Source organism: Pipistrellus kuhlii, unplaced genomic scaffold, assembly GCF_014108245.1.
Source record: "Pipistrellus kuhlii isolate mPipKuh1 unplaced genomic scaffold, mPipKuh1.p scaffold_m20_p_3, whole genome shotgun sequence".
NCBI lineage: Eukaryota > Metazoa > Chordata > Mammalia > Chiroptera > Vespertilionidae > Pipistrellus > Pipistrellus kuhlii.
The window spans coordinates 6,942,385-6,968,728 of NW_023425529.1; the positions used below are offsets into that span (position 1 = coordinate 6,942,385).

Consider the following 26,344-nt stretch of genomic DNA (forward strand, 5'->3'; position numbering starts at 1 on the left):
TTGAGTTTCTGCCCCTTTATGGTCAGTGCACCTCATAGCAACACAGTCGTAATAGTCACTTAGGCATACACACACACACACACACACACACACACACATCTCCATCCCATTGGCTATCAGCTCTCCTCAATATAATTGTACTTAAGGAGAATTCTTGCTGAAGTGGAAAAACTCATCTGAATTAAACTTAATCAATAGTTCCATGGCCAAACTCTAATGAACAGAATTGAGCCGGGGCAGCAAACCAATCTATTCCCAGAGAGATGCTGATTCATGGTCTGGCCTCGCCTGCCTCTGCAGCTCCTCTCCTGCCACTCTCCCCTCTTCCCAGACACTAGTCAGTCCTCACCTGCCAGGCTTGTTTGCCTTGGGCCTGGGCATATGCTGTTCCTACTACCCCAAACGTTCTTTTCCTCCCCCAACCTGCCTGGCTCCTTGTTACCTCTTCAGGGAGGCATTATCTGACAAACAGCTAAGGTGGGTCCCCATTTTATACCATTTCATAGCATACTATTATTTTCATTATGACATTTGAAGTTATATATTGTATTTACTTGGTAGTTTATTTCTGCACTGATTATCTTACCCACTAGAATAGGAGTGGGGTAAGGGCCATTTAGATATTTATAACATTGTTCACTTTAATATAATTCACTTAATATAAATTTATGTTGCTATAAAAAAACACTCCTAGATTTATTGAATTTCGAGTCCTGCCTACAGTTGCCTTGGCAGGGCCAGCCCATATGATTCTACAGGCCTTCTACAACCTGCAGCCAGATGTTCCCCACCCCTGCACTAGAGTATAAGTATCATGAGAACAGGGGCCATGCCTGTTTTCCTCACTTCCGGACCCCCAGGTCATGGCACAGATTAGACACAAAGTACAGGGAATGAACAAATGAATGGATGAGCAAACCCCAAGGTGCCAACACCAAGCCAAGACCCTGATGGTATGAAGTCAAGAGCAGATTAACTACCTATTTTTAATCCCAGCTTACATTTCCTTATTTCATTCCTTTAAAGAAAAGGAGGCAGCAGGGACAGAGGAGGAGGAAGTTCTGCGATGAGTCATCGAGGGCTGAGAGGTGGGGCCACAGTGTCCGGCATACCCCACTCAGTGTAGCTGCCCTCAGAATAACTGAGCTTTTGTTATTTGGAAAGACTAGGGGCCAGTTATCTTTGTTAACCCTCCACTGAAGTAGAGAAAACGCAGCTGGGCAGGCCAGATGTTCTACAGTTAGGGCCATTTATGAGGAACTTGCTTTATTTCTTTATGCATCCTAGCATCTCAGTGGTTTAATTTGCTGGTTTTGTGTTGTAGGGAACCCATGTTGGGAAGGAGAAAACATGAGTTTAATAGTTAACTTTTATTGTCATTGTTGAAGGAGGGAATACTTAAAATGACATCATAAACAAGGTCTTAGAACCCTTTGGTGGCCTGACCCGGACAGAGTGGGATCTTCACATTTTGCTTTAAGTGACTTTAAAGAATTGCAGCCCCATGCCATGTTAAGTGGGCAGGGCAATTTGGTATCACCTGCCACACTCCCGAGGAGGAAAAGAGCCAATTTTGCTTAAAGAAAGTTATAATTTCTGAACTTTGCTGAGCCATGAGGGCAGTGGTAAGCTCACAAGGTTAGGAGGGGGGGAAAGGATGTAATATGAGAATCATAGCTATCTGCTTGTGGAAATTTGCTGAAGTGGAACATTGACCATCTTTACCATGGCGTTACCATAGACTTGAACATGCCCAATTGAAATTAGCCATGCCTCGGGTTCAGTTTTTGGTGCCTGATATTCCCTTCCTTCCCCTTTCATTTTTCTCCCTTTTAAAAGCAATTACTAAATATAGTCTTAAGAAAACAGACTTAGAAATAATATATGTATACAGGTGTGGACACAGATCTAGATATAGGGAAGCAAAATGGCTGTACTCCTAGTGAGTCCTAACTCCTAATCTCTACTACTTTGTATTCACTAATCCTTGTATGAAAAAGATACAAAGGAGCCCTGGAACGGTGGCTCCTTTGGTTGGAGAGTCATCCCATGCACCAAAAGGCTTTGGATTTGATTCCCAGTCAGGGCACATACCTAGATTGTGGGTTCGATCTGTCAATTGATGGATATTTCTCACACTCCTTTCTCTCCATTCTTCCCTCCGTCCCTCCCTCCCAATTCCCTCCCTCCCTCTACTCTCTAAAATAAATAAAAACATATCCTCAGGTGAGGATTTAAAAAAGATTCCAAGAAGGTTTGTGCAATGAATTGATTTTCTCTTTATGCTAAACCAAGCAGACATAATTCAGTTCTCTTTCTCATAGCTGAGAAATGAAGTGTCCGTCAAAAGTGAGACTGATTTGTGGAAGAATTACAGACACCTGACTGGCCTTGACTCTCAATAAGTCAGACTTCATATGTCCATCATCCGAGCACTGTCATTCAGAATGGGCTAGACACCCAACTAAATCACGAGATCACATAAAAATCTCACCTAAGGCATTAAAAACTGTTTTAGCCAAGGGTTTTATTTTGTTTTACCCACTTCTTTATTTCTTGCTTTCTGGTTTGGGCCCTTTTTAAAAAATTGGTTTTGTTTTATTTTTTTCTGTTAACACTTCAGATCCTTTTTGGAAAGCAATGATATATAAACAAGCAATAATTTTAAGATGGAAATAAAAATTAACTGGGCGCGGAAACTATATGCTGAGTTAACCTTTTTAAAAAGGAACATGGAAAATGCATTTTATAAGATGCATAATTGCTTCCCAATTTACAGTGTTGCCTAATGAAAAATTACACAAATCCCCCAATTTAGGAAGCTTACCATAATACATTTCTACTATTTTGGTATATATCATCACTACATAATTTGTGCTTTATAATGTAATATCTATAAAACCATACATGTTGTTAGGAAATTATATTTATGTTTCCTCCAAAACCATGAACCACAAATACATGCGAACATCCAGTCTAATTTATGGATGGAGTATTTCAAAAGTGGTACTCGGCAAAAATATTATACCTGGTTTTATGTAGGATGACATTTTTAATGCCCCCTGGAGGTATCTGAGAACAAAGCTGGAATGTGCCAAAATCTTCAAAGGTTACAGTCATCTGAAGAGAACCTGGTTCACATTTGTATTTCTAAGAAGCTACTTTTATGACTCTTGAACACATTGCCCAGAAACCTCTGAACATGTTTATGGTGTTGCTGTGGCTCTGACTATCACACCTGCCTACTCGCGACCTCCAAATTGCTGGGAAGAAAGCCAGACTGGCTCTGGCTGGATAAGGGTTTGGAAGAGACCCCAGAAGCCTCCCTCCACACGCCTGCGCCCGTTTCCATAGACGCTCTGTTTGTTATGTTGCTACACGCAAGACAGGTAGCACTCAAATTGTTTCTGCTTCACAATGCAGAACTGTTTTATTTGCATAATTTCCCTGTTTATTTTCTTAGTAAGGATGTTATCACTGACTCACTTGCATGTGTGTCTCCCGGGTGGGGGCAGGGTCTGAGGCAGGTTCTTACTGCCCTGGTTCCTCTCCTAGTGAGGCAGGGACTTGGGTGGCTGCCCCATAACTCTGGTCTGGGAAGATGTGCCCTCCTCCCCCCGCCCCCAGCAGCTGAAGAGCTGTGATCAGTGCTTCAGTTTCCGTCCCTTGTTTTTTTCCAGTGAACAAAGTTGTTCGCTGTAATTAATTCCTCTTCCTGAGCCCTCCAAGCAGGAACCGCAACAACTCACTAGGAGAGAAGGGAGGGAGGGGGGGCTCATGTTCTTTCTCTTCAAAGTAGGAAACAAAACATGATTTGAGGTGCATCTGTGTAAAGAAAATCCAGCTTTCCACAGAAGAGGAGAGCCTCTCTGGCTGTGTACCCAAAGTGAAATCAGAGCTCCATCTTAAGCCAGTGACTGACAGCCCTACTGTTCGATTCTCTGAGGAATCCAGGCTCCTCAGCAGGTCCTGACAAAGGGCCACTGAGCTTGTTGGCAAGTTCCTGCCCTGGCAGAGAGCAGAGGAGGCAGCACTTTATGGCTCCTCAGCATCTGCCCGCTTCCTCTCTGAGGAGCTCCAGTTCTGGAGACAGGAAACTTTGGGGAAGGAATTGATCAAAAGACGGCTGGTCTCTGCTCAGAAAGTCCTTTTGCATACCTTTGTCAAAGTCAAGTTCCAGCTCAAATCCTCCTCCTTTGTGAGGTCTTCCTTGATACCTCTGACCAGAACCTCCCCCTTCCCTAAGGACCCCCCCAGCACCAGTTTGCACCTTGTCGTTCCCATGTCTTGAATATGGTTGTCATGCTTAATAGATGGCTTTCTGTCTGACCCCTTTCCAGAGCTGCCTCTATTTGTGGGTCTTGTTTTCAAGAATGTCTGTGTATTAATTAATTAATTAATTAATTAATTTTATTAAATTATTTTTGTACATATACCAATGCCCCCCCCCCGTAATACCCTCCCTCCCCAGAGTTTTGTGTCCATTGGTTGTACAACCGAAGGACTTGTATACATGCATATAATTTATATTTTATATAATTTTAATCATTTTAGTGGCTTAGATTTTGGAAGGGTGGAAATTTTATCATGTACTTAATCTGCCAACTTGAAAACAGAAGCCTAAAGAATATGTACAAATGGATAACTGCAAGTCATCTATAAATCCAGGAAAATACTCAGGTTTTTGGCCGTGTTGGGGAGTGGGGCTAGAGGGATGAATGTTTATCCAGAAAGTTTTTGCTTTAGACGTCAACTCCCCACTCAGAACCATGGGGACCTTTTATTACCTGTGGTGCTGAGGCCAGTGTACTCAGGGGATGGGTTGCTGACAGGGGAGGATGGAGGTGGCACTTCCACGGACGTGGCCGATTTTGCTGGAGAAAACGATGGCACTGGTGAAGGGGTGGGTGGGGCAGCATCTGTCAAGATAATCTCTTCTTGGACTTCTGCTACGAGTAGAGAAAAGGGTGGGTTCTTATAGCCAAAGGTCAAGGCGAGTTGTCTTTCTACTCTGCATTATCACTCCTTTGCTTAAAGCCCTTCACTGCTTTACCATCACCATCATGGCACCCAAGGCAATGTCCATATACAATATGCCCATTCTAAAGAAAAAAGACATGACCAGGTTCATGCCACATGACCTGTTCGCCATAGCTACATCCTCATGGGTACAGAGCTAAATAAAGAACCACAGAGCACATAAGTAAGGCCATAAATCAAACTGCGAAGTAGGGCAATGTCCAGGGCAGTGCTGGCTTACCAGTGCTTCCTTCTCCCTTCATGGCCCGCATGAGCTCATTGGCCCGCTCCTGACAGTGCAGGGATTCTAACAGGTAGAGCACGTAGTCATCAAACATCAAGTGAATTAGGTGAAAAGACCCTGGTGAGAGAAGACCCAGACAGAAGGGTGAGTTGGGTCAGCACACAGCTGCCCCTCGGCCTGGTCAGCAGCACAAGTTACACTGTGCTCAGAAGATCTGTTCTGACTCTCAGTCCCCACTCAGCGATGATCTCATGTCAGAGGTTGCTTTTTTTTTTAAATGTATATATATACATATTTATTGATTTCAGAGAGGAAGGGAGAGGGAGAGATAGAAACATCAATGATGAGAATTATTTATCAGCTGCCTCCTGCATATCCCCTATTGAGGATCAAGCCTGCAACCTGGGCTTGTGCCCTTGACCATAATCAAACCAGGACCCTTCAGTCCACAGGCTGATGCTCTATCCCCTGAGCCAAATCATCCAGGGCTCAGAGGTTGTTCTTTTTGCTGAATCCTCAACCTAATCTCTTCCTCAGCATAGGTGAGTGGCGTTTACACTTTGTGGCAATGCAATCTTTTCCTTGCTCAATCTAAGAATCTTTGACGCTCCTCCAACTGCCTAAAAGAACTTAGAGGACCTCCAGGAAGGGAGATATCATCATAGATAACTGTAGTTTAAAATGAACTAGTTTTTAATAGACAAAAAAGAACTTGGCAAGGCCCATTTGATCCAAGTCCTTTCTGTGTCCAATTGTTGGTGGTGGTTCTCCAACACCCCCCCCCCCACTTCCCAGCAATTTAAAACAAATGTATTTATATTATTATTATTATTATTACTAATCCTCATCCAAGGATATTTTTCCATTGATTTTTAGGGAAAGTGGAAGAGAGAGGGAAAGACAAAGGGAAACACATTGATTGGTTGCCTCCGACCAGGGTCAGGGCCTAGGAGGCTGCAACCAAAGTATGTGTCCTTGACCAGAATCAGACCCAGGACCTTTTGGTCCACAGGCCAACACTCTAACCACTGAGCCAAACCAGCTAGGGCTAAAATTTTATTTTTCAATTACAGTTGACTTTCAATATTATTTTATATTAGTTTCAGGTGTACAGCATATTGGCTAGACAATCCTATATAATAAATGCCTAATATGCTAAGTGTCTGGTCAGCCATTCAACCAATCAAAGCATAATATGCTAATGATATGCTAAAGTCACTCAACCGCTCCCTATGGCATGCACTGATCACCAGGGGGCAGAAAGTTGACCTTTTGACCAGTTGCTATGATATGCACTGACTACCAGGGGACAGATGCTCTGACTGGTAGGTTAGCTTGCTGCTGGAGTCTGGTGAATCAGCATTAAGGAGATAGGCTGGACACACCCTGGAGCCCTCCTGCGGTCCTTTCCCTGGCTGGCCAATCTCCCAAATCCCTCCCTAGCCCCAAACCAGTGAGGTCCCTTGGTCTGGCCTGCGCCTTCTCACAATCTGGGCTGAGTGACCCTCCCCCTCACAAGTGCACTAATTTTGTGCAGTGTGCCTCTAGTCACATATAATTTACAAAGTGATTTCTCTGATAACTCAAGTACCACCTGGCACCATACATAATTACAATATTATTGACTATATTCCCTAGGCTGAACTTTACATCCCCATGACTAATTTTTAACTACCAATTTGTATTCCTTAATCCCTTCACCTTTTTACCCACTCTCCCCAACACCCCTTCCCTCTGGCAACTATCAGTCTGTTCTCTGTATCTATGAGTTTGTTTCTGTTTTGTCTGTTCATGTATTTTGTTATTTAGATTCCACACCAATAGATCAGTAGATTAAAAAGTTGTGTTATGTATACTCAGCCATAAAAAAAATGAAATCTGCCAAAATCGGTTTGGCTCAGTGGTGGAGCGTCAGCCTGTGGACTGAAAGGTCCCAGGCTCGATTCCGGTCAAGGGCATGTACATTGGTTGCGGGCACATCCCCAGTAGGGGGTGTGCAAGAGGCAGCTGGTCGATGTTTCTCTCTCATCGACATTTCTAGCTCTCTATCTCTCTCCTTTCCTCTCTGTAAAAATCAATAAAATATATATTTTTTAAAATGAAATCTTACTATGTACAACACATGGATGAACCTGGAGGGTATTATGCAAAATGAAATAAGTCTGGCACTTCTTGTTAAAGATGGCTCAGCAAACTTCTTTCCCAAACATTTGCTATTTCAATTCCATATGAATTGCCTTCCAGCCCTGTGAAGTTCCAAACCACAGCCTCCCTTCTCCTGATTTGTCCTTGTGTCTCATATTCGTATGGAACCCTGTTTGTACATACATAATTGCATTTTGTTATTTTTCTCCTCTTAATCTGACTCATGTCAATTTGATTATTAGACTATCCAGAAGATCTAGCTTACTTATTTAGAGGCCTCCTGGCTTTATTTCTCTTATGATTCTGTTGTCGACACAACCACCATTATCATTATCATCACTGCTGTCATCATCTTCACACTTACCTTATACTGAGTGCTTACTCTGCCGAGACTATGCTAAGTAATTAACACAGGTCTCAGCTTTACAACAAACTGTGAGATGGGTGGTATTATATTATCATCTGTTACAGGTGAGGAAATGAGTCTCCCATCAGTAATCCAGGAGGGATTTGCCTGTTTGGACTAGCTCTGAAATCTGCTCCAATTCCCCTACAGATCACCTAGTCCATCTCCTCATAGCAGTAAGACCCAGATGGCATAAAGGACTCGGTCTCTGGAAGGGCCATTTGAGTTGTGAGCTATACGCCCTTTCAACTCTCAGAAGAAAGTGATGGGGCCAGTTGGGGACTTTGGGATAACTCCTCTTTGGTGGAATTTATCAATTTTCTCCTTAGTGATACCTGGCTTCTACATATCCACACCCCCAACCCCACCTCATTCATCTCAGATAAATTATTTTGGCTTAAGAAAGCTATAGAGGAAAATCTCTGATGGTGTCAGGCTCTACAGCAGCGGTTCCCAACCTTTGGGTTGTGACAGGTTGAGAACTGCTAGCAGGGTTGCCTAAGACCATTGAAAACACAGATATTTACATTACGATTCATAACAGTAGCAAAATTACAGTTATGAAGTAGCAATGAAAATAATTTTATGGTTGGGGGGGGGGTCACCACAATAGGAGGAACTGTATTAAAGGGTAGTGGCATTAGAAGAGTTGAGAACCACTGCACTAGATGCTTAATAAATGCTAACTATTGTTATCATCACTAAGGTCCCTTTTGTTTCTAATGTTCTAAGATTCTATTACTCTCCTGTTCACAGAGTCAAAGAAGTCAAAAGGTAGCATCAAATGCTTAAAATGAAACCATTTCCAAAATGAAGAAATATTTGCTAAGATGTTGCTCTAAGTCAATAGGATGGAAAGAAACAGCCCTCCTACTTTTATAAGACAAGGAGACAAAGATCTGAGGAGAAGAAATTTGCCTAGGACCACTCCGCTAGAAAACATCAGAGCTAGACTTGGTCATCAGCTCTCCAGGGAAGTGTTCATTTGGGGCTTCAAGCTCTCTTCCTTAATGGCTCTCATTTGTTACCCAGACAGTTTGATAATTTTCTATCATCTTTCAAACAATACGAGTTTGTGGAGCTACTGCTACCTGCCTACTATTGTGCTAAGTGCTCCAAGTGGAACAGAAGCTTAAAGCTCAATAGTCCCTGACTCCACAAAAGCCAGTGTCCTCAGTAAGCAGAAATCATTCATTAAGATTACTAGGCCATGGCCAGTGTGGCATGGTTGCTTGAGTGTGGTTTTGTGCACTTGAAAGGTTGCCAGTTTGAATCTCTGTCAGGGCACATGCTCAGGTTGTGGGCTCGATCCAAAATGAAATAAGTCTAGACAATAAGTCTGGAGGCAGCAGACCAATGTTTCTCTCTCACATCCATGTTTTTATCTTTCTCCCCCTCTCCCTTCCTCTCTCTCAAAAGGAATAAATACTATAAAAAATAAAAATGAATACTCGTAGCCTGGCTGAAGTGGCTCCATGATTGAGCATTGACCCAGGAAACAAGAGGTCACCAGTTCAATTCCCAGTCAGGGCACATACCCAGGTGGTGGGCTAGGTCCCTGGTGGGGGACGTGCATAAGGCAGCCAATCAATGATGTTTCTCTTTTATCAATGTTTCTCTCTCTCCCTACCTCTCTCTCACATAGCTTTAAAAAAAACACTGAGGATTAAATACATTTGTTTAGTCTTTTTATACATGCATCTGAGCCTAGGGTATTTGTCTTAACTGTGGTCATTTGAAAAGTGTAGGTTTTGTGGTCGGGCAGATTTGATTGTGTAACAGAGCCCCACCACATTCATCTTGGGCAAGAAAGTCTGCAAGCTCTCTTTCCCCTCTGTAAAAAGGTACAGTTAACATGAGCATCAAGGGTAGTATGTGCTTCCTAAAGCACTTGTTACCATGATCATCATTGTCCTGCCTTTGCTGCATGTTCTAGTTCAGGTTCCTCATCTGTCACATCGAGGGCAGGAATAAGGGACCTCACAGGTGTTATGAGAATTAAGTCAGAAAACGCCCAATATCAGGGGTCATGTATATGAGGCCCTCAACAAATGTTACTTTGTTTTTAACACGTGTCAAACACAAGGCCCGCAGGCCAAATCCGTCCCGCCAGGCCTTGCAATGTGGCCCGCACCCCACTGTCATCACTGCACTCCGCTGCGTTTCCATCACAATGACAGTTTATGACTGTTCAGTAAACCATTCGGCACGCGATTTAGGCTGGATTTTAGATTTTGGCCCCTTCTCTGATTGAGTTCGACACCCCTATAGTAGCATATCACTAGAGAAAGTTAAAAGAGGCAAGTGGCAGTGTTGCTTAGCAGAGAGAACACAAGATCCATCATAGCAAGAGATGCCAGGGGAGCGCCACTCAACTTGCTGTGTGCCCGTGGGCAAGTTCCCTCGTCTCTGGATCCCGTTTCCTTCTCCTGCATATGGGGGAAGGGATTCCTGCCTCCTAGTGCTCAGTGGAGGCCTGAGTGACACCCCCAACATCAAGATTCTGTAATTTAGCAGGTTCTGGGGAAAAGAGGTAGGCCAGGACTTCCACACACAGCGCAGCCATTGGAAGGCTCGGCGTGACCACTGGTCTGGCAGCCCATCCCTTACAGAACCATTCTCATGTGGCCTCCCGGCCCTGCCCGCCAAGTGAGTGAACTTTGAAGCGAGCAGAAAACCTGGGGGATGATGTGTGATGCTGCTTCTTAGCCATCAAACCCAGGCTGATTTCAAGCCGTGTTGTGCCGAGTACTTCTGGAACTCAAGTGGCCTTCCCAATGTCTCCGTGAGATCAGGGACAGCTGGTGAAAGCCCAGAGTGAACCTGTGCCGACTGAGACCCATGTATCCTAAAAACTGAAGTCAGAGCAGGCACCTGAAGATATGGTTGGCTGTTTTGTTTTTTTAAATCTCACTTCCTCAGCTCTGCAACGACTCAGAGCTCATTGCCTGCTAGCCTACCTGTGCAACTAACTTGGCTAGAAACTGCTGCTGGCTGCAAGAAAGAAAGTCTGGCCACTTTAGTTCACAGCTACTTTAGTTCATAGGCTTTCTCAATGAAAAGGAATTGGGGAGAAAAGAGTGAGAAGGAATTAAGGAGAAGAAAGGAGTCAACCACCTTTGAAAGAGACTGTTCTGGGAAGAGGTGAGGGGCCCGTGGATTGACTGTCAGATTCCACATGATCCCTGTGCTGGGCAGCCTGCTACCTGGCACACAACCTCGCACACTCACCGCAACAGGAGCGCGTGGGGCTATCAGATAGATGGAGCTGGCCCCGGGGCTGGGGGTGGGGCCAGGGAACAGAGGGCTCTTTTTCCTAATTAGCTATTTTTATACAGGGGACACATGACCCAAATACAACCACCAACTGTGTCTTTGACATACACGGGAGAAAGGGGGAGCTGGGCTTTTGTTGGCCACAAATTCTTTCAACTTGCATGTCACCCCAAGCGCAAAACTCCACAATGAGTCCGAGGAGCGGGACCGTTTCAGATAGTTTGCGAAATGGCCTTGGAAGCAGGTATTTCAATCTTGTTTAGGGTCAAAAGATATTGCAAAAGTGATATTGAGTTACTATCTCTTTCTTTCATTTTCTAAAAGATTTGTGACCGTTTTTGCCATTTGCCTGAGTTGCCAATATATCCTAAAATTGTGTGTTCTTCAAAAAGAAATAAACACATTTTAAGGAACAATATTTTTTAGCCATGAATTCAACTCATTCATAAAAACCTAATTGTTCTACTGTCCAAACTGCCTTTATCACATTGACTGTGAACTTAGTAAAAACAAATGAATTTCAACGGATAGTGTAAAGTGAATTACTTTCCCTGTCTAAAGAAGGGTACTTGAGCTGAAACCGGTTTGGCTCAGTGGTAGAGCGTCGGTCTGCAGACTCAAAGGTCCCGGCCGAGTTCAATTCCGGTCAAGGGCATGTATGTTGGTTGCGGGCACATCCCCCGTGGGGGGTGTGCAGGAGGCGGCTGGTCGATGTTTCTCTCTCATCGACGTTTCTGGCTCTCTATCTCTCTCCCTTCCTCTCTGTAAAAAATCAATAAAATATATTTAATAAATAAATAAATAATAAAGAAGGGTACTTGATAACATACATAGTCAGTTTAAGCAGCAGCAAATTGAAGAATAAAAGATAAAGCAAGGAAAAGAGGCATGCTATGTGGATGTGTATATGTGTGTGATATTGTTGATTCTTTGATTCTGAAACAATGAAAAAAATCTCAAGTATTTTCCAACCACCTGCTTAACTGAAAGCAGTTCTGCACGGGTGATTTTCCCAGAGCCAGAGGTAACATGTGCTAACACTAACTGCGCTGAACTGGAAGCCATCAAACGCCATGCCTGATGGCCCTGCCCAGGTCACAGCCACCGGCGCCCCTGCACACACAGCCCAGAGCGAATGGGTGCAGGAGGGCCGGAGACCCTCCCGAGGAGGAGATGAAAGAAACCCACCACAAACGCCTCTCCAATTGGGTAAACACAGTCTTTCATGGACGGAGCTGTTTAGAAAAAAGAGCGCCTTCTTTGTTTCACCACATAGCCACTTGGTTGTATAGCGCAACTGGAAAACAGTGACAAGACCATAAAAAGCTGGATGCAAACTTGTCAAATTAAACCCTGAGCAAACCCCAGAGCTGATTGGCTTAATTGGAGATTATGAGAAATGAAACCACATTGCTACTTGCAAAGTAAAATAGAGAGCTGAAGCAATTACCCAAAAAATTTACCAACAGCCCTTTGCTGAAATGCCTAGAAAATTGAGGCCAAAGTTTTGAGATTTCCAATGTCTGATAATGCCCTAACGCCCCACCTCACTTTGCTAATGATGACCTGGACTCAATGTATATTCCACTCTTTCCGAGGGAAAAGAGAAAATGGGGTCCCACAAAGAAGCACAGCACCCACCCCCCAGTGGTGGTTGGGCTTCTGCCTGAAGAGGCTGTTATAAACACTCCAGGGCAGATTTCAAACACACACACACACACACCCCCCCCAGAAAAAAGTAGCTGAGGACTGGGAGTAGGGATGTTTCCTGAAGTGAGGAGTACCCGAAGGGTAAGATAAAAGGAAATGAATGGGAAGTCCTCGTCTAGGAATTAGACAGTCTACCCATCGCTGGAGTGCCAATCAAGCCCCTGAAAATGCTTAAACTCCGGGTTTCCTCACGGGCTGGCTTGGGAAGCGCACACGGTGGAACCCTGCAATGTCGCCCTGTGGAAGCACAATGTAGGCACATCTGGCAAACAGGGAGCCCAGCCACTGCCCTCCATTCCTCTCTAAACTCAGATACTGTCTGTGCCAGCCTCCCACTTTCAGATTTGCTCTCTTCACCTTGACTACTCACAATTCGCCTTTCTCCCTAAAAGCTCTAAGAAAAAGGTGTCCCCCAGAACAGGTACATTCCAGGGCAATGTCCTTGTGGCCTCAGAGACAGCCAGTCACACTGTGGCTGACTCCAAGAGGTGACCAGAGCCCAGAGAAACCAGTGTTTGGCGGCGGAGAGTGCTGGGGCCTTACCAAAGCTGGGGGCACTGTGCAAGGTCATGTCCCGGATCACCCTGGTGCCGAAGCAGGACCACATCAGGAGGAACTGCTGGGCCACTTTCCTCAGGGACCCTTGTCTCTTGGCGGCCACCTACGAGAGAGTGAGTGACTTTTACATGATGGACTTGACCCTCTATTTAGCACTGTCTTTAGAAACTGACAGGGAAGGCTCATGTAAGGTCTCCAAGTTCAAAGTATGGAGCAATGGTTTTCAACTTTTTGTTTCTATCAGCAAAGATACTTGTAAAAGAATGAGCTCTCTCACCAAGGCCCAATGTGCATAACAGGTGCTGGCCTGGCTGAAGCAGAGGAGGGAGACCGGGGGCCCTGTGGCTGCTGAGGAACCTCCAGGTGGCTCGCTGCAGGGCTCTGAACTACCCACGTGTCACAAAGGCGAGTGATGGGCTGCACCTCACTCTCCTGTCTACCAACCTTCACAACACATCGGTCCACCATGGTGTCCAGCCATTCGATGTAGGACTCAATGGGGGACTGCTCCTCCAGCAGGTGGTCGAACTCTTGGTACACTATCAAACAGAGAGCCCCACATCACCACACTGGGTTTAAGCAGAGATGCATCTTAAGAACAACAAAGGCATAAAACTGAAGAAATGAAAATCCCAGTCTTAACAGGGCATTCAAGGCTTTGGAAAATATGCCCCAACTTATCCTTCCCGGCTCATCCCCAGGCCTGTGAGCGATTTACCCGGCCACCCCATCATCCTTGCCATTCCCCCAGTCCTACTTTTCTCAGGCACTTCCCTATACTTGGACATGCCCCTCCTTGAAATCCTTTCTACCCACTCTGTGCCCTTTACCAGCACTGACCATGTCCCTCTATACATCCACAGCATTTTTCTGTATTTTGCCTTCAGTATATCACTCATAATCCTGTGATGTGGTGTGTGTGTGCATGTGTGCATTTTTGTCCACTGTTTTTGTTAGCTGGTGCATGACCTGTGATGCAGCTGTTACCCCTGGGTGCTGGCTGGCCCAAGTGGACAGCAGCGCTGTTGCTTTCTTGCTCTCTGCCCCGTGATAGGGCACATTTGATCATTCAAATGTTTTTAAACCACAACTATAATGGGCAGTAGCCTGACCAGCTTCTGCTACCTAAATAGTAGATGCTTGATAAATATTTTTGGATTGAAGGAAGCAATTGCTGTCCCCTCAATTCTGCATTAGGAAAAGGTGGATAATCGTACCATTTCCCCTTGGCTTCAGCTACAAGTCAGATCATGGATTGGGAAGTACTTTGCAAGCAGTGGAGCACTGAGAAAATAGAACCATCTCTGCGGTGGTCTCTGAGCTGAAACATCTTTTTATGACTTGTGTGTGTGTGTGTGTGTGTGTAAATCAAACCACAATTCAAGATCCACAGACATCTGTAGTTTTCACTTGTCTGAGTGGCTTTAGTTCCCCATTTCTCTGGAATGGCTGGTTGTCCCACTTTACTTAGTTGATAGCCACCAATGAGGTCAGCTTCCAGGACTACCAGAAGGTCCTAGCATTACAGAATGAGAAGGGGCTTTAAAAGTCCGATTGGTTGACCCATCTCTTTTTACAGACGAGGAAGCTAGGTCTTAATGAGGTGACATGATTTACTTGAAGTTAGAGGGCAAGTTAGGGACAGAGCAGGGACTGGAACCAGGTCTTTGAGCTCCTTGTTGGTTGTTTTTTTTCCCTTCATCCCTCTCTGTGCATCTGAGCGACTGGTGGTGGAAGTGAGTGCTAACTGCTAACGATTATCCAGTGCTTGCCACGTGCCAGGCACTCCTCTAAGTGCTGTATGTGGACACGTTTAACATTAGACCATCCCTAGAAAGTGAATATCAGAGCCTAGAACAGTAAGTGGTATGTAGCAATTGCTCAAGTGCCTTTTGCGCTCAAGTGTTTGCTGAATATGAATGAATGAGCAACCCAAGGAGTTAGGTACTGATTACAATGAGGAGATGAGGGCACTATAGAATACGTAACTTTCCCAAGGTTTCAGAGATAGTGAATGGCAGAGGCAAGTTTAAAACACGGCCTGGCTCTAGTTTTTGCCCTCTAACCACCTCATCTATCAGCACTACACTGTGCACCAGGCACAGGACACACATTGTCCCCTTTAATCCCTTTGCATTACCCCAATTTACAGATTCAGAAGCCAAGTCATCGTGCACAAGAGCCGGGGTTGAATCAAAGTCTGTTGGGTACCCCAAACCCATGCTCTTACCAGAGCAGCACTTACTAATTCCCACTAGCACACTCAAGTCCCAGTGTGCACTTTTTAATTTAAAATAAACACAGCATTCCCAGGCACGACTATCTCCCAAGATACTTTCTCTTTTTAAAAAGAAACGCACAAAATGACATAAGCCTGTAGCCCATCTTACGCTGGATGATGAGTTTGCGGTGCTCCTCATGGGAGTCCTCCATGGTGTACAGGGTTTGCTTGGTGATGCTGTTGAGGTCCACGTTCCTCCAGTCTTCCAGCATCTGGAATGTGATGTCCGTGCTGTGGATCACCGTTCGAGAGGCCTGTAATCCAATCCAGCCAGCTCCTTAGCTCAGGGTTGTCACGGGAGAACCCCTTCACTTTATTGCCTTTAAGCCTTTTAAATGAATCTGCCACGGGTATTTTGCAAACTACTTTGAAATTCAGGAAAATAGTTTTAACAAATACGTAGGTGAGTCCATAACTCAAGATCCATATCCTTTTTCTCTGAGGCTCTCGATCTCCCTTTCTCTAAATGACAACTTTATGGTGGCCTAGGCCAGACCCAACCATGCTGTTCCCAGCCCCTTGGTCCTGACCCCTGACGGGGTCCAAAGACCTGCCAGCTCTCTGATGCAAGCCTGCGGGACAGGAGTTCTGTGCTGAATGACCTCTATGTCTCCTGAGCCCAAGAAGTGCCAGTCCCGGACCAGGAATGGTCCTGCTGCCTGGGCCCACCACAGCCTTGACCCAGGAACCTTTCAGTGTGTAGTTTACATGTGAGTGCATTCTGACACAGTTTGCAGTCTAGCTTTCTGTTTTTCATGTAACTGTAATGATTAAAACAAATATAATTAAGATGGAGTAAAAGGGAAATTAGACCTTAAGACTCGGTAATTTGTGTGTGTGTGTGTGTGTGTGTGTGTGTGTGTGTGTGTGTAGCTATCTCAGCAAACCCTCATTGGTAGAACTTAAATCTGCAAGTTGAAACAACACTTGGATCTCTAATACTTGGAACCACCAAGTGGGAACAATATTGATAAAAGCAAAGAAAAACATTTCCAGAATCATTTCCTTTACTTGCGTGTTTTCAAAGGAGTCTTTGGTAAAATGGGGGGGGCGGGAAATTTTCAAATACACATGGACATTATGTTTCCTAATGCTTGTGAATTTCCAGACAGGGGTAAAGACCGACAATAATCTTTACACCCAGACTGTCTGAACTCAAGTATAACCTCGCTTAGATCATTGTAGAACTCTGAAGGTCACAGAGGCCTGAATATATGAGTATGTGACCTGGGTCAGGCTCTAACGGTAATGAAAACAACCAAATGTGAAGGTCTGGAATTCCGAATTCAAATACAGTATACTTAGTTCAAATCCTGGCCACTCTGCTGACCAGCTGAGGGACTTGGGGCAGGCACGTGGAACAACCTCAGTTTCCTGGTCTATAAAATGGATGTGTCACAGGGCCTGCCTCTCATGGAGGAGTGCTGTCAGGATTTATTAAGGTTATGTTTGAAGAGGACATAGCTTAAGGAGTAAGAGCTCAATGGAAGAGGCGACTGTTATTCAGGTTCTCGATTGCCATGACACCTCAGGGCCTTTGCACAGGGTCTGTTATTTCTGGAACTTTCTTCTCTCACCCTGCCCGTCCCAGCAACCCTTCCATTGCGTACACTCCAACTTAGATGTCACTCATGGAGAGGCTTTCTCTCATCACTATATCTAAGGAGAACCTCAATGCCCCATCATTCTCTCTTTCTATGATGTTTCCTTCATACACTTAACCACTTTCATTATTCTTTCATTTACTTTTTTTTTTCTGCTGAGGGCAAATATCTCTGAGCATACATAATGCCTGGCACATAACAGGCACTCAGAAAGATTCTGTGGAGTGAACAGTTGAGATATGAATGCCAATTTGCTTGCTTAGTGTATCCAAAAGGGTCTAGATATTTAGAACTTCAGGTGTAAGAACTCGAGGAGGGTGATGATTTTGGTTGGGTGCTGTGTAGTCTGACTTGCTGTGTGTGTTTAGGAAAGCCCGTTGGGATCTAAGACGTTCCATGAAATGTTCTTAGCAGCAACCCCAGTCCTTGATAGCTGTCCAGTGAGGTGGAAAGGTAACATTTGCTGATTAAATTACATATGTCAGTGTGGAAAGTAGAGAGGAAGTGTGTATGTGTGTGTGTGTGCATGTGCACACGCACCCTTACATATATGTGTACATGCTTTTACCTACCTGTGCTGTAGAAAGGGCCAAAGGCTTTCCTAAACTTTTTGAACCCCGAGGTATGCACCAAGACCATGTCTAGTTCCCTGACATTACCCGAGGCATGATTCCTGGGAAACATGGCAGTGTCTCTTTCATTTGCCAATATTATTTTCATTCATCTGTCAGGCTCTGCCATGTCCCAGAACAATGCCCAGTATGGCCTCTGTACCTGCCTACAGGAACATGGAAGGGTTTCCTTCTGGTCTCCAAATCCCTCCCTGTGCTGTTTATGCCAGGGGCGGAGCAGGAAAAGTGAGGTGTGTGGGTGCAGTTTTACACATTCTGGTTCCCAGCCTGGAGCCTGCCTCAGGCACTCTAACTAGAAAGTCTCCCTCCCACCTTGACCTTCAACCCAGAACCAGCCCTATAAGGGAGGGACTGCAAACCCAAACACAGAAAGCAGGTAGGCAGGCGACACATGAGTGTCATGAGAAGTGGGGAGATGAGGACAGTGCCGCTGGAGAGGCCCTCAGCCCACCCAGCTGACCACTGCCCTGGGGAGGTGTAGTGTGAGGGTTTTAACATTTTTTTCTACAGAAAATTTGGATGTTCAGCTGTCATCTACAAGTTTCAATAATTGGTGGCTGAGTAATAAAATGCCTTTGAATACATGCAAATCGAACAAAAATAACCCCACACATCTGAGAGCTGATTTGACCTGCAGCTACCAGCTTGTTCCCTCTGCTTTTATGTTAATTATTTTACGTGTTAATCAATAATTAACTAATAACTAATAATTAATAATTGATGTGTTAATGAATGATAACAGGCCAACTTACAGTCCCTTCCTTAAGGTGCAGGATTAATAGAAATGCAAAAGCTATTTGCCATTCAGTTATAAGGATGGAGTTACAGTAGAATCTTCCATTTTTTACTGTGCTACACTTTTGCTAGTTTTAAACTTTGTAAATGGTAAGCATATGTCACTTTTATGCTCCAAAGAACAGAAATCCAGAAGAATAAATAAAATTGGCTAAATATTTAACACGCCTCATGGCTTTGAACTCTTTTGGGTGACACAAAAACAAATAAGTCATCCTCCATATCTGTTTGAATCACTCATTTCAGTGGCTCACCACCAGGGTCGTGGGACATTCCTGATTGTCACATCCAGGACTTGGGGCTGGGGAGGGGGTGCTACTGGCTGGCATCAGGTGGGTAGAAGGCAGGAGTGCTACTAAATACCTACAATGCACAAAACAACTTCTCACAGCAAAGAATTATCCAGCTGAAAATGTCAACAGTGTCAGAGAAACCCCAATTTACAGAAGGGAAACAAACCTGAGAGCCTAGAACAGGTTAAGGGACAACTACTGTCAGAAATTATTTTGTTAGTTGAAGCTATTTAGTGATTGGCTAATGTTTTTATTCCTTTTCTGTAGAAATTAAAGGTAACAGCTACACCCGACATCCCATTGGCGGCTGGTCTATGGATTTGCCCTTATTTGTAATGACTTAGCAGAAGTTAGAACACAGCACAGGACACATACCTGGCAGAGATGATTTAGTGATGTCTGCCGTCTCAGAATTTGGGAAAACCTTCTGGACACTGAAAGAAGAATAACAGGTAGTTTGAAATATTTGCAGGCTTTATGGTCCTGCTTCAAACTTTCCAGGGGCAGATTTCAAAAAGTAATTTCATTATTTACCTAAAGTTGTCTCACTGTCCAACTCATTTTAGAAGCCCATTGGCAAAACCCAGGGTTTGAGATTTTGTTTTCCCATTTGGACAACTATTTCCTAAAATGGCGATATTTGGGACATATGTTTCAAAGTCACACTAGCAGGTGTGAGAAATCGTGGTGTCAATCAACCGTGAGTAAAAGCAATTATTTACTTGTCTTTCATTTAGCTAATTGCAGGCTCAATCCCTACTCCCCATAAATAATTGCAAGAATCAAGTGGGAGCTTTGAAGAAGGTCCTTTACAATGCAGTCTGTCTAATAGGAAGCCCTGAATGAGCCTCGGGGTGTGAGCTGCTAGGGGGGCTCTGGTGATGGAACCCCAAGCTGCTCCTTGAACATGGCTTTGCATTCGTCATCTGTCCCTTTTAGAGAATGAGCTCCATGATGCATTGCGTGTTCTGATGGCTCTGTTTCCTATGGTGACACAGTGGGCTGACGATGTGAAGTAGTCTGGTCCTGTTCTGTGAATTCTGAAGCAGACAAGCCTTGTGCCTGCCCCGGGTCTTCATTCTTACAATCATTTGGAGTGGTGTGTGTTTCCACTCCTTGCCCATTTTCAAGGTGCACCCCAAGTCTCCCTGAGAAGAGTGGGTGTCCTCAGGCACCCACAGGTAGAAGGTCCCAACGTTCAACAGGTTTGTTTTGTCAGCAAAATTAAAACGGCACGGGCATTCTTCTCATTAATTTCTGAACTGGTCAAGAAGCAATCAGAAGAGGTCTGGGATTATTGTAATTTGGACTTGGAGCCAGCTTGGTTTGAAAAATAAGGCATGGGGGCGGGGAGAAGGGGGACAGAAGAACTTCTAATTTTCCAGGCTGATCAATCGTTAATCCTTCTCCTTAATTACTTTTTCTTTAACTTTGTGATGTGGAATTTAGTGCTGGAGGAAAGAAAAGAACTGAGAGCCGTGAAATAAAGTGGGCTTTATCAGTAGGTGATGGGCACCGCAGGCGGCCTCAGAGCCGCTGAAAGGGCCCCTCCGCCTGCGGAGAGAGGTAATTTGATCTCCTTCATTTTACTGGGGGCACCGATTTAGGGCAAGAAAGGCGGCTGTATTCAAATGGGGTTTTAAGAAACATATATCTTAGAACTTTGATTTGCTTGAAATCGGTTCGTCTTTGTTTAATAGTGAGTCTTTCCACTAGTACACACACATCGAGACAGAAATTGGACCAGTTTCCTCAGGCAAAAACAACTCTGGAGAGTGAGGGTGCCGCTCAGCAGAGAGAAGATTCGCAGTCCTAGCCCCTTATGAGAAATATTAATTTGGCTTGCTCATTAGGCAGGACATTAAATATGTGAGACTCACGCTGTTTTCTGTCTCCTGCGACCAGTTCCATTTGTGGGCAGGAGCTCAGTGGAATCTCTGGGCCTGGGGGTTGGACAGACGAGAGTTGGACAGACGAGAGTTGGACTCAGGGCCCCTAGTGAATGGCTATGTGGCTTTGGAGACCTTTCACTGCGTCTTGAAGCCCCATCTGTGAACAGCAACACTGTGTCCTACACCATAGTGGTGGCATAAGGATAGGTGAGAGAAGGAGCATGGAGATGATGAGCAGAAACTCTGGCGTTTCAATCCTGCCTCTGCTACTTACTACCTCCCTAAGCCTGTTCCCTTTTCCATGAAAGCAGGTGTACCTCCAGTAATTCACATTTTGTGAGGATTAAACAAGTTAATGGAGAAAGTGCTAAGCATACTACTTGGTGCTTTGTAGTAACACACAGTAAATGGTAGCTATTGTTGTTATTACTTTATGTAAGATGTTTGGCACAAAACTGTTTCCCCCTACCCCTCCACTCCCAAACTTGGCACTTACATTCAAACTTGATGTTTCGCAGGTTCTCTGGAAGGTCATGAAGAGCCACTTTTAGCCACTCATCCAGCTGCTTGGCAAACTTCCGGATCACCTGAGTTAAGCTAGGAAGAGAAAGGATACACTTTAAGTGCCTCATGTGTGCCCAGACCTTCCACAAGAGTGCAACCAATAGGTGCCACTCATAGCAGTAACCCGAGAGGCGAGGCTGTCAGCCCCAGCTCTGCAAACTGGTGAGTCTGAGAAGGGCATGAGCAGAATGTGCTCTGTGCCAGTGCTGGTGGGTGGGGAGACCTGGCAGGCACAGTGCAAGGCTGGGCAGCCCATAGAACTTTCTGTGAGCAAAACATCCTCCGTGTTTCTGTAGAGCCTGGTGTAAGGGGTGAAGACAGTGGGCCTCTAAGCACCGATTTGCAATTGGCCCCTCCTCCTCATGCTGCCCAACTTGTCCCAGCACCCCCAGTTGGACAGGAACCCTGGAAGCAAATGGCCACGCCTACCCACCCATATGGGCCCAGGCTTACCGAACTGCTTGCTGCTTGAAAAGGACTGGGAAGCAACAGCGTATTTTTAACTTGCAAACAATTCTGACATGGACCTTGAACTCATATCAGAATTGTAAAGTCAAGGATTGTTTTGGAGCAGGAGGTGTGAGGGGGCTGGAGGAGTGAAAGGTCAGTGGGGAGGGGGCAGCAGTCGATTATAATGTAAGATGGGAATTTGGAGTTGAAAAAGACATGGAGCACCATTTTCGGGATCCCACCTACTCATAGCCCCAACTCCAGTGTCCTCCATGTAGTGCTCCTTAGTCATTCGGGCCACAGGGACCTCTTCCCACACTGACATCCAACCATCCCTGCCTTCCATCAATACTACCCTGTTCAGTCTCCCACAGACTCTCCTATCCTACCATGATCACCAACCTCCTCTTCACCGGGCAGTCCTAATGTGTCTTTCTGCTCATATGTTCTTTCCTTTTCAATGATCAAGTCCTACCTTCTCTCAAGACTCTCACACCTCCAATGCACCTACCCACTTCCCTCTCTCTACCAGCAGGTCTCATCCCCTCCTATTTCTGGACAGGATCAAAGAGCCAATCTCCTATCTCAGTGGTCAGCAAGCCATGGCTCGCGAACCACATGCTGCTCTTTGGCCCCTTGAGTGTGGCTCAGTGTTAGAACAACTTTTTCAAAATAGACTCGCCCGGGCCGAAAACCAACTTCTGCGCATGGGCCTCGAAGTTTCAATCGCACTGTACGTGCAAGCCCATGTGTGGTATTTTGTGGAAAAGCCACACTCAAGGGACCAAAGAGCCTCACTGTGCGGTTCCTCCCCTCATCCACATTTCAGCCCCACGGGCCTCTGCCCAGTCTTTGCCACCTCAGGGCCTGTGCCCTTGGCAACCTTTCATCCCTCTCCTCCATCCGAACTCAGACCAGGCGTTACTTCCACAGGAAAGCCCCTTCTCTGGGCCAGAGCCGCCAAGGATTCCTCTGGACCGGTCCTGCTGCTGTGACAGTTAGTCATCATGCACGAACTTGTGCGACTGTCTGATTAACGTCCACTTTTTCCCACTAGACTGTGCACCATGGTAGCCTCAGCACCTGGCAGAGTGCCAGGCACTTAGTAGACACGTAAGAAATGTTTGTTCAGTGAAACAAATGGATTAATGGCTCCCAACCCCCGGTGCACCGAGTTCAGATGTATTCCCCATGAGGCCCTACCCAAATGCTCCCCTTTCTCCCTCTGATTTCAGCCCCTCCCCGCAGCTCACCTGATTCCCACGGGCACTAGCCCCCTTTCTGTGTCTCCAGGCCCCTGCCAGGCCCTTTGTACTTGCTGCTCGCTCTCCCTCTGCCTGGAAAGCCGCTGCCCCAGAGAGCAGTCTGGCTCCCTTCCTTCCCAGATTCCCAGATCTCCCACTATCTCAACACTCTCAATTCTGCCATATGTTTTAAAGACCCTTTTGGCTTCTGTGATGAAAATCAAGTGTAGGAGGGTGAGGACAGAACAGGGAGATCTGTGCGGAGTTACTGCAAGAGTCCGGGCAAGAGGGAGGACGAGGGTGGTACCACTGGAAATAATGCGCTATGATCAGATTAAAACATTTTGAAGGCAGAGCCAACAGGATTTCCGGTGAGTGGGTCTGGGTGTGTGAGGGAAAAAAGGAAGTCAAGTGTGTCTTCCTGAAAGGAAAGGGACCATGCGCCCCTGTGCCTGTGCCTAGCAGCGTGCCTGGCTCAGAGGAAGTGCTGACTCAATGTTGAAGACTGAGTGGACCCGAAGCCCTGCACCTGCAACAAAGCAAAGCTTCTAAACCAGTATCAGTTGGTAGCACATTGGGTCTGACTTCTGAGGTTAAATCTCAAAAACACTTGCTGCTCTTAACAGAGGTCAGAATCTAGAGACGTGTCCAGTGTGACCCTCCTGCAGCTACTGGACCGACAGGGACGGGGCCTTGCCATTCTCTGTCCATGACACTTACCCAGGAGGATTGCTCACGGCTGGGGTGGGGAGTGGCCTTTGTCTGGGAGGAGCAAGTAAGCAGCAGGATTGCTGATGGGCCTTTCACTTGGTGCAATTGGTTGGCTTAAGCTGAAGAAAGGCAAGGGGGGTTCTGCCTGGAAAAGATTCTACTTTGGGACTCAGACATGGGGCTGCGGGACTTTGAGTAACTTCAGTCTTCAGGCTGCCCTGCTCAGGGGTCCAGAGAAGGAGCTAGCCTCCCCTCATCACTTGGTCTGAGAGATGCCTCCCTGCCCACTCCTCCTTCCCGTAGGTAGCATCAGGGGATGGGGACCACACCCCTTCTCAACATATCTCCTCCCACAGTACACTGGCTGCAGCCTGACTTTTTCCTCTGCTGACTTATCCTGCCTCCCTCCTGGGCTCTCCCTCCCCAGGCTGGTTTTCCCGGGTCTGTGGGTTCACTGAGTCTTCAACATTTTTTCAGTACGTCCTGTGTGCCAGGCACTCTGCTAGGCACAGGCACAAGCACAGGGGTGCATAATCCCTTTCCTTCCCCTCCCTTTCCTGCAGATGCTCCCACACCTTCTGCCCTTCCCCTGCATCTGAGCTCCCACTTGAAACTGCCAGAATGATCTCCAGCAGTGATGCTGGTACAACAGCAAAGTGGTGATAATAGCAGCCACTTTTTAATGAGTGCAAGGTGACAAGCACTAAACACTTCACACGTATTTTCTTACTTACCCTTCACCAACAAGTAGGTGCTATTGTTATTCTCAGCAGGGAGGTGAGAAACTTGAGGCTCAGAGAAGTTACATTATTTGCCAAGGAGATGCAGCAATAAGTGCAAGAGCCAAGATTTAAGCCCAGTGTGGCCTGGCTGCAGGCTAGGTGATGGAAATACCCACATTGTGCACGCACCTGAGATGCTGGATCCCCACTTTGTGCGCACGTGTTCTCTCCCCCGCCCCCACACACAGACCAGGGCCTCCTGCTGCTTTTTGGCCACAGGGCTGACTATTGCTTAGAAATTGTCTTTTCTTTGCTTCACTGATACCTTATCCCTCTTGACCATCCATCCCCAACCCCCTACACCCAAATAAGTTTCCTTATATCTGCTAGACCACATGTGTCAAACACAAGGCCCGAGGGCCAAATCCGTCCCGCCAGGCCTTGCAATGTGGCCCGCACCGCGCTGTCATCACTGCACTCCGCTGTGTTTCCATCACAATGACAGTTTATGACTGTTCAGTAAACCATTCGGCCCACGATTTAGGCTGGATTTTAGATTTTGGCCCCTTCTCTGATTGAGTTCGACACCCCTATGCTAGACCAATGGTTATTTAACAGCCACTGTGCCAGCACTCCTTGAGCGGTCACAGAGGTGAACGGCCCAAGTTTGAGAATGATTTATCTTGCACGTAAGAGTGCATGATTCATGGTTCTCTCTATTATGTTGTCACTTACTTCACCAGAAAGCATATTTCAATATGCTTTGCAGAGCAGTTAAAGAAGGGGCGGGTGGTCTGGCAGCCGCGCCCCAGCCTGAGCCAGGAGGGCTGTGAGAACTGCTAGACCAGATTCTCAGTCCACCCCTGGCCTGGCACAGGGCCGGGCACACAGAAGGCATGCAGAGAAGTGAGGGACAAATGAATATAAACAACTGAAAAGTCACTGGTCTTTTCAAAAACTTTGTCTTCTTGATTTAATGGAAAGGCACTGGATTTATAAGCCAAAGGTCACTTTGGTAATTAACTATGTAATTTTAAAGAAGTGTCTCCTCTGGCAGACTGTAAGCTCTGTGAGGGCAGGGTGCACATTTATCTTCTTTAATGCTGCATCCAGGACCTAGCACAGTAGAGTAATCATACACATTTGTTTAATGAATGAGTGAACATTGAGTTCTGGCTGTTTCATTTATTTGCAGATGAAGATGGACAAGTGATTTCAGCTCTTAAGCTTTAACTTTCACATCTATAAAAATAAGACAATTAGCCGAAACCAGTTTGGCTCAGTGGATAGAGCATTGGCCTGCAGACTGAAAAGTCCCAGGTTCAATTCCGGTCAAGGGCATGTACCTTGGTTGCAGGCACATCCTCAGTAGGGGGTGTGCAAGAGGCAGCTGATCGATGATTCTCTCTCATCGATGTTTCTAATTCTCTATTCCTCTCTGTAAAAAAAAATCAATAAAATATATTTTTTAAAAATAAGACAATTAGAAGTGGCGGCAGCAGGGGTATTTTGTTTGTACCCCATGCACTGCTTTACAATAAACTATAATGCCTTGTGTGTAGCACCTAGTAAGCAGTATTAGCAGCATATAAAGCTCTCTTATAAAGATGTGAATACTTGTAGTAATCCCGCAGGAGGTCCCTTCTTAGTAAAACGGATAGAGAGAGCTGAGGCTACAACCACCTAGCCTGGAATTTGTGGAAAGACAGGACTTGGGAGCTGGCTCATCTATGTTAGAGGGAGGCAAGCAGGACATCCACAGCCAAGGGAGAACTCAGCTTAAATTGGCAAAGGCCGA

The 26,344-nt window shown here is 45.7% G+C and overlaps 1 protein-coding gene across 2 annotated transcripts in view; it reads right to left on the bottom strand.

The window, feature by feature from the left end:
• The window catches only part of RFX4 (regulatory factor X4), a 118,391-nt gene that overhangs the window by 17,487 nt on the left and 74,560 nt on the right, over window positions 1-26,344 (bottom strand). The window contains exons 9-15 of one of the 2 annotated variants that reach the window (XM_036458231.2): window positions 21,352-21,452; window positions 19,339-19,397; window positions 15,749-15,893; window positions 13,803-13,897; window positions 13,344-13,461; window positions 5,261-5,380; window positions 4,788-4,949 (exon numbers count right to left, since the gene is read on the bottom strand). In XM_036458231.2, coding sequence (XP_036314124.1) covers window positions 4,788-4,949; window positions 5,261-5,380; window positions 13,344-13,461; window positions 13,803-13,897; window positions 15,749-15,893; window positions 19,339-19,397; window positions 21,352-21,452 — 800 coding nt within the window. The remainder of the gene's footprint in view (window positions 1-4,787; window positions 4,950-5,260; window positions 5,381-13,343; window positions 13,462-13,802; window positions 13,898-15,748; window positions 15,894-19,338; window positions 19,398-21,351; window positions 21,453-26,344) is intronic. The other variant, XM_036458232.2, reaches the window with a different exon arrangement.